The sequence below is a fragment of the Primulina huaijiensis genome, unplaced genomic scaffold (genome assembly GCF_012295235.1).
Source record: "Primulina huaijiensis isolate GDHJ02 unplaced genomic scaffold, ASM1229523v2 scaffold38229, whole genome shotgun sequence".
Taxonomy (NCBI): Eukaryota; Viridiplantae; Streptophyta; class Magnoliopsida; order Lamiales; family Gesneriaceae; genus Primulina; species Primulina huaijiensis.
In genome coordinates this window covers 77,294-85,560 of record NW_027358951.1, presented here as the reverse complement: position 1 = coordinate 85,560, position 8,267 = coordinate 77,294, and the positions used below count along the sequence as shown (strand labels likewise).

General features: G+C 31.9%; 1 protein-coding gene across 1 annotated transcript; it reads left to right on the top strand.

Annotated features, from left to right (window-relative positions):
- The first annotated feature begins 2,101 nt into the window (after nucleotides 1-2,101).
- On the top strand, nucleotides 2,102-3,537 carry LOC140968856 (NAC domain-containing protein JA2L-like). The gene is made up of 3 exons (XM_073429991.1): nucleotides 2,102-2,357; nucleotides 2,443-2,711; nucleotides 2,799-3,537. Exons 1-3 carry the CDS (start codon nucleotides 2,177-2,179, stop codon nucleotides 3,357-3,359), a joined length of 1,011 nt encoding a protein of 336 aa, XP_073286092.1. The 5' UTR covers nucleotides 2,102-2,176; the 3' UTR covers nucleotides 3,360-3,537.
- The last annotated feature ends 4,730 nt before the right edge of the window (nucleotides 3,538-8,267 follow it).

Sequence of the window (8,267 nt, the reverse complement as noted above, 5' to 3'; positions counted from 1 at the left end):
TTACATTACAAAAAACATAGAGTAATTAAGAAACATCTATTTATAAATAAAGAAACTAAACTTTAAAAATATCACAGAACTTAAGCATATCCTTATCTCCTACGTCTCAACGAGTCAAAAGTTTAAATTGCGTGAAAGCAAAACTGAACAAAAAAAAAAGAGGGTTCTCTANACCAAAATCTTGTCTATAACTTTGATTTTGGTTTCCAGGTTTAAAATCATTTTCGCTTACGACATTTACTTCAAGAAATGTTGTTGTACCAGTGGGTCGTGCCTGATAATCTCTCATTAAAAGCTCATTATTCTTTTAATCCCTTCCACAAAGCCATGAGATCTTTTTCAATCAAATATTCACATTTTAATCCCTCGTCGAGATGTCGACGTAAAATATCATGGCTCTTGCCTTTTTTCTTGTGATGTGCATATGCCATTTTCTTTTATGGTCTCATTTAGACCTAATGACTCAAGATGCATTTCTACATCGAGAGTCCATGGCATATAATTTTTTCCCGTAATGTCGAGTGCAACAAATTCGAGCTTTGTCAAGTTTGACATGGTGGTATTTTTTCTTCTGTTTTGGAGCTNAAAAAAAAAAAAAAAAAAAAGTCGCCCTTTTGACCCACCAAAACAATTAATTGATTCCTAGTAATAAAATGAAGAGTTGTCATGCCACCACGTGCACTAAATGTATTATAAAAACCATATAATAAAAAACATCGATCTCACAATTAATTTATTTACTTCAAGAAAAGTCAAGCATCTGACGTGAAAGCTAACTCCATCCCCACTCTCACCACACATATACATACATAGATATATATAAACTATAAGTGTGTACATGTACAGAGTATTCAAGATATATATATGTCAAAAAAAGTTAATAATTAATATCTTTAGAAATAAAAGTACATGTTGTTGAATAAATTTTCATAAATAAATATCTGAAGTAGGTATGCATAATTTTATGAGAGATTACATTACATCAAANGAAAATCTTTACAAATAATCCAAAAATAAAATCATCATTACCTACATCATCACACACTAATTTTCAATATTTACAACATTCAAATATTCAACATTCAAATATTCAACGTACACATTTTAAATATTAATTTTCAACCTCATAAATAAATATCTGAAGTTGGTATGCATAATTTTACGAGAAATTACATTACATCAACCTGTAAGTTAAATTTGACTGCAAGCACTTATTGATGTTGTTGAGTGAAAGAAACATTAAAAATAAGAAGACAAAAGCCGCAAGAATACAAATGACGACGTGTCGAATAATCGTGATCTGCTTTTTTCTTCGGCCTAACTCTAAAACCCACCCACTTCATCTTATTATGTCCACGTGTCTTCTACCATTTTTGTTTTTGCCCAAAAGAAATAATAATAATAAAAATAAAATATACAACTTGTTAATTAATTATTAAGATAACCCAGACTAAGCAACCGAGAATTAATTTTTTTTTTGGGGAAAAAAAAACAATTGTAGAAATTAATTTTTTTATTATTTGTTATTATATAATAATAAAATTCGGAAAGGCAATGTAGTGATTAACGTCCCACGTAAAAGGTTGACAACTACTGTGACGTCATTGGGCCTGTGGCCGCCAGCCTGGTGACAAACACGCTACAGTCGTGCGCGTTAATTTAAACTTGTAGATGACGCACATGTTTGTAAATTGTAAATCAACTATCCCACCCACCACACGATTTACTGAGAAATTAGTAAGTCAATTGAGAAATAGAAATTTTATTTGAATATTTTTTTTTTTTTTAAAAAAAAGAGATCTATTTAGACATGCAAAATGAAGGGTGTGATTGTACATGCAACATATTCCATTCTATTTTACTTTGATCGGGAGTTATTTATAAATTTAATTTGGTGTGAATAATAAGCAAGTATAGATACACCAGCTCTTGGATAAGGTCGGCCACACGATAGGCGAACTCTAATACGTGGCAGATTTTTAACGGCGAAGCATTGGCCCCACTTTTTGACAATTCGAAAAGGACGACCGTACTTATCTATTTATTTTATGTTATTCCATACTCTATAAATACCCGCTGTATTTCTCCATTTTTCGGAGAAAAAAAAAAGAGATTAAATCTTTAATTAAACAACAAATTATTTTGCAGATCTCCTCTGAATTATTATTAGGAAAACATGGGACTCCAAGAAACCGACCCGCTTTCACAGCTGACGTTGCCTCCCGGATTCCGGTTCTACCCGACTGATGAAGAGCTTTTGGTGCAGTACCTTTGCAGAAAAGTTGCAGGCCATCAATTCTCTCTGCAGATAATCGGTGATATCGATTTGTATAAATTTGATCCATGGGATCTACCAAGTAAATACCTAACACTGTATACATATCATTTTAACGGACCTTGTTTCGCTCGAAATTTACATTTAAAAGAAACGATTTTGTGCAGGCAAAGCTGTATTTGGGGAAAAAGAATGGTATTTTTTCAGTCCAAGAGACAGAAAGTATCCGAATGGATCGCGGCCAAATAGAGTTGCAGGCTCTGGATACTGGAAAGCCACCGGGACTGATAAGATCATCACAACACAAGGAAGAAAAGTCGGCATAAAAAAAGCTCTTGTTTTTTACATTGGAAAGGCACCTAAAGGGACAAAAACCAATTGGATTATGCATGAGTACAGGCTTTCTGAATCTCCAAGAAAGAGCGGCACCTCTAGGGTAAGAAAATTCACTTTTAAAAATACTATGTTGTTTGCTCGATATGTTAAATTTGAGCTTGATAGGTTTTTCGCTTTTTGTTTTTAGCTGGATGATTGGGTCCTGTGCCGAATTTACAAAAAGAATTCAAGTGGGCAGAAACCCGCCATCTCTGGAGTCCAGAGCAAGGAGTATAGTCGCGGTTCTTCTTCGTCTTGTTCATCTCAGTATGACGAAGTTTTGGAGTCCTTGCCGGTCATCGATGACCGTTTCTTGTCTCTGCCAAGCATGAATCCCATGAGCAACTTTCCGCATGAAGATCAGAAGCTGAATCTGCAGCAATTGGGCTCCGGGAATTTCGATTGGGCCACTTTAGCTGGGCTTACCTCGTTGACCGAAATCGTTCCAGCCGAGCAAGTTGGTCCGACCCAGAATCAACAGATGAACGCAAATGGAGGAAATGACATTTACGCCCCTTCCTTGCCTCAAATTGGGAGTAGTTTTGTCGAAGACGAAGTAGAGAGCCGGATCCGATCTCAACGCATATTGGACAATTCCAGATTTTTCCCTGGAAACCCGAGTCCGTTCACTCCGAGCTTTTCCAACGGGTTTGATCCGTTCCGAGTTCGTCCCCCGACCCACGGCAGTGGATTCGGGTTTTCCCGATGAAAATTCAAAAAAAAAAATGTTAATTAGTGGTGTAAATACTTGAAATTCATTGGGCAGACATTTTGGCTTTATTATTTTTTATTCAATAGACAGAGGAGATTGAAGCCAAATTGTTGGCCATAGCAATGAAGCAACTGGCCAAATTTGAAAGTTGAATAGAAAGTGATTTGTTGTCATTCACTGTATTAACCATTTTCTTGCGAAAACTAAAAATAACATAAAAATCAAATCCTTAAAATATCATTATTACGTATTTTCTCTTCAGTTTTCCACTTTATTACGTCATTTTTATAAATTTTAATATTAAATCAAACTGACTTATATTCCTAATGCCTCCAACATAGAATTAGAACTCTCACGATATCACACTTAAAATGAAAGAAAAGTCGTAACGACAAACTTTTAAAAGGTTGAATTTCAAAGTCCAAATAAGAATATGCAATAGGATAATACTGGAGGCTATTGATAAATGAATATATCCGATATATGAGAAGACTAGAAATTAATAATAATAATAATAATAATAATAATAATAATAATAATAATAATAATAATAATAAGAAGAAGAATGGCAGATAGTTTTTCCATAAAAACTATGGAAAAATATTATACAAAAAAAATTTCCTTAGACTAGACATCCATTTTCTTCCTAAACTATATCCGATTAATGTGCTTGTAAAAGTACAATTTTTTGTTGCAAAATATTTTAATTTGATTTCGAAAATATTTTCAAATTAATTATTATTATATAAGAAAAGGATGACATGAATTATCTAACAAAAAAATTATATAATAAAAAGATGACATTTCAAAAATAAATTGATTTCCAACAAATGTTTTAAATGAGTAATATCTAATAATAGCTATGAATTTTCATAAGTAAGTTTATACATAATCATCCCACAAAATTTACCTTGCAAAACAGAAAATCTGGCATTAACATTTATATAGCAACAAGATTTAACACTTTAATAGTGACATTGTAATTCAGGTTTAATGGACCGTCGGCCCATTTCTTCAATGACCAATAAATGGGCCTATATCATGGGACTTATTGGAACAGGATCTTTTTTGGGCAAGCTCGAAACGTCACAGAGTACGCACCATTTTGAATAACTGGGCCTATTTCGAACAACACGATCTATTAACCATCCTCATCCTTGACTATGTTGTATATAATAAGCCAAGGACTGGTCCTCCAGACCAATGATATCAAAAGTTCGATTCTTCGTTTCAATATTTTTTCGAACGAGTTTTTCGCACCTGACTCGTCCAATTTCGTTTAAATGACAAACGTGATTTGCAAGCTATTGTATTAGTTTCGGGTGTACCAATACAAACTAAAAAGTAACGACGACAAAACATCTTAGTATGACATATTATACACATTTATGCCTAAACCTCGAATATTTATAGTTCATAGAAGATCAAGATGTATGGTAAATATAATCAAGCATTCCGATTTCAACAGAATATTAATGATAGGATAACACTTAAGATAATGCTGTTCCTTGTTACCTTAATTGGACATGCAACGAGATCTTTCCTCGGATTACGATACCGATAAATCAATTTAAATAATCAAAATTAGCTAAAGAGCACGTTGACGCACAAGCTCCTCCAGTCGTTTAAATAATAAAAAAAATAATAATAAAAGTTATTATTATATTATATGATATTAAATGAATGGTGGGGAAGGGTTATAGCAAATCACACAATTAAAAGAAAAATAATTCATAGGACTCATATATGATTTATTTGTATCAAATTTATTTCTTATTCCTACTTTCAAACCAACATGTGTCACAATTCGTGGCTTAGATGACATGGATATGGTCGCGATATATATATATATATATATATAAATCATTGTTCAATATACATTATAATATTATGGATTATGAAATAATAATATTTGTTTAATTATTTATCTACCAAATATTGTATATATTTATTAGACAATCATTTCAGGGTTTGAAGCGTATTGATTTCACGGCTTTGGCATCGAGTGTAGCGAAACAGGATGGATAACATGAACTAACTTTTCCAGTTTTCTCATAAAATTTTGAAAGATAGAATAAGGTCATATTTGGATTGAAGAATCACATTTCAAACCCATTGTATGCATATATCCAGCTCAAAAATTAGGAGAAAGAATTCGAAATCGCTTGTGTTGATCAGTATATTTTTTGCACTTCGATTTCAAATCCACTTCCTAACTTCATTTGATTTGAAATACTCTCACGAATCAAATATTACCATCGAAACACAACCTAATTAAATCCTTCCATCAGTTACTGATTATTGATTCGGCGAATAATCACCAGATGTGATAAAACAGAATTTAAATTTAATATTATTCTTCTCTTTCCGATCCATTTTTTATTTTACGTACATGTCATATTTCATATATATTGTTGATCCTATGGCCCCATTAACAGCTTGGAATTGAGTTGTTTTGGCATGCAAAAATAGCAAGTGATTTGAAATCGATTCGCAACAGCTAGCATTACTGAAAGCATTATAGCCATGATATTCATTTCTTGATCTTGATTAGGAAAAGCAAAACCAGCTACTTAATGCCCTTTGATTTTTTAATTTCTTAGTTTTAGTTTTGTATATGATTCAATAATTAAACAATGGCATTAATTAGTAATGCTTTCCGATTTCCATTGAGATAATGAAACCTATTAATTTGACAGATGGGGGTGGGGTGGAGCCAGCTTTCATGATTCGTAGCTACTCCATTAATTTAAATGATTCATATTTATGGGTGAATTTTGTCTGCACTTTGCATAATTATTTTAAACCTGTTAGCACAATAAATTTGTTTGTACCATGTCAATTAAAACGTGTGGAACTTATGAATTACCGCTAGCTTTTGAAAGCTACATTTAATTTTAGACTAAATAAACCATTTTTTAATTATTAATACGGTTAATAAATATAATTGTCGCCAAATAAACTAAAGAAAGCATTAAAATTGTTTTTGCATTGAAATATGTTATTAATTAATAGTTGCGAGTTTAGGGTTCGGTACTCTTTGTTAGTTTACTCCAGTTCTTCGACTTTTTTTTTTATAAATAATAAAGTAAAGCGTAAATATATATTCCTTGCACAGATTAATTATGATCTTGAGGAAAATGGAATATAGTTATTCTCCGATAATGAGGGCAGCCAAGGTCAAGATTTACCTAGGATTATGTATAACTTCATAAATCATAATATCTTTGTAATGTATAATATTTTCAAATAAGTAAGATTTGCTGGTTCAAATTAGACATTAAATCCTCTCATAAACTAAGTTTAATCAGGGTTAGCTTTGGACGCGGCTTGTACGTATTTTGTTTGCTGGTTGAGGGGAAAAAAAAAGAAATGGTAAGATACTTTCCTTGATGTAAATCTCTCCCGGCTGTGCTAATGGCTTGAATGGGGGATTTGCGCGCACCCTGTGATTTTAAATTGTATTAAGTTTGAATTATAAGTTCGAAATCAATTACTACATGCTCAAAACCATGATTCAATAAGTACACTTATACATGGATTTGTCGAGTAATCGGGAAAAAAATAGTATTTAGTTAACAAACTAGAATGTGTAGGACATTTTATATTAAGGGTTTTCAATATATAGTACTTCCCGACTCTGATGCAAAAGATTTCATTTTTTTGTAAATAGTCTTTGGACAAGCAAATCAGGTCAGATAAACAAGAAAACAAAGACCTTTGAGTTGCTCTGATGAATGAGGTTTAATTTGAGTATCTCAATCTTCTTGTCAAGGATCAACAATTGTCCACTGCTCTTTTCAAATACAGAATTGAAAAACTGTACGTCACTTGAATTGATATATAATTTAAAATAGAAAAATAAAAATTTGATACGTGTGTTTTTTTTTTTTGCGGTTTCAATCTTCTATATTGTCAACTTTCAGTCTAAATCATGTATATTTGAATTTCTGGCAATACTAGTCCTTTTTTCGCTAGTGGTGATGTTACGCTACATAAGTCATCGTCACGTCGAAAAATGACTAAATTGCAAAAAAAAAAATACATATAACTTATATTAACAACATAGAGTACTAAAATAGCAAAGAAATGTATACAAAAGCAAAATTGTAATTTTTCCTTTTAATGATATTTGTGTCGATGACTTGTAGCTCATTTGATATCACACCAAGATCTTAAGTTTGAGATGAGAACTTGGATTCGAGAACCAATTAGAACAATCTCATCCTCCCACTAAAAAAAACTATGATATTTGTTACAAATATATTCAATTATGTAAATAATAATAATACATGTAAAAGAGTGTGTAATGTTTGAAATAATAATTTGGTAGGTAGGGGAGAGATGATAACAATGTAAAACGGATTGAGGAGGGTGTAGACTGTAGATGGAATGGACAATGAGTATTACATGTGAAAGGGTCATGCAAATTGTGACATTGCCCCATTCTGTTGGCAGTGTGCCGAAATACCTGCAATCCTATTCTTAATTTGTTCGGCACCATCAAATTTTTCATATATATATATATATATATATATATATGACAAAAACTTGTGAGAGACGGTCTCACGGTTCGTATTTTGTCAGACGGATCTCTTAATTGGATCATCTACGAAAAAATATTACTTTTTTTGTGAATATCGGTAGGGTTGACCCGTCTCACAAAATACCTACTATATATATATGGCATCTCATGTATAACTATTTACTAAAAAAAACGTACGACATTTAATGTCATTTTAGCATATATGAGGGGGGCTCATGATGATCATACAAACTATATATATTTCGAAATCCGATTCAGAACAAAATTATTTTAAAAAAGGGAGAGAATTGGACATTTATAATGAATGAAAATAAACATGGGATTACATGTTTTGAAGAAGCAAAAAAAAAAAGAAAAAA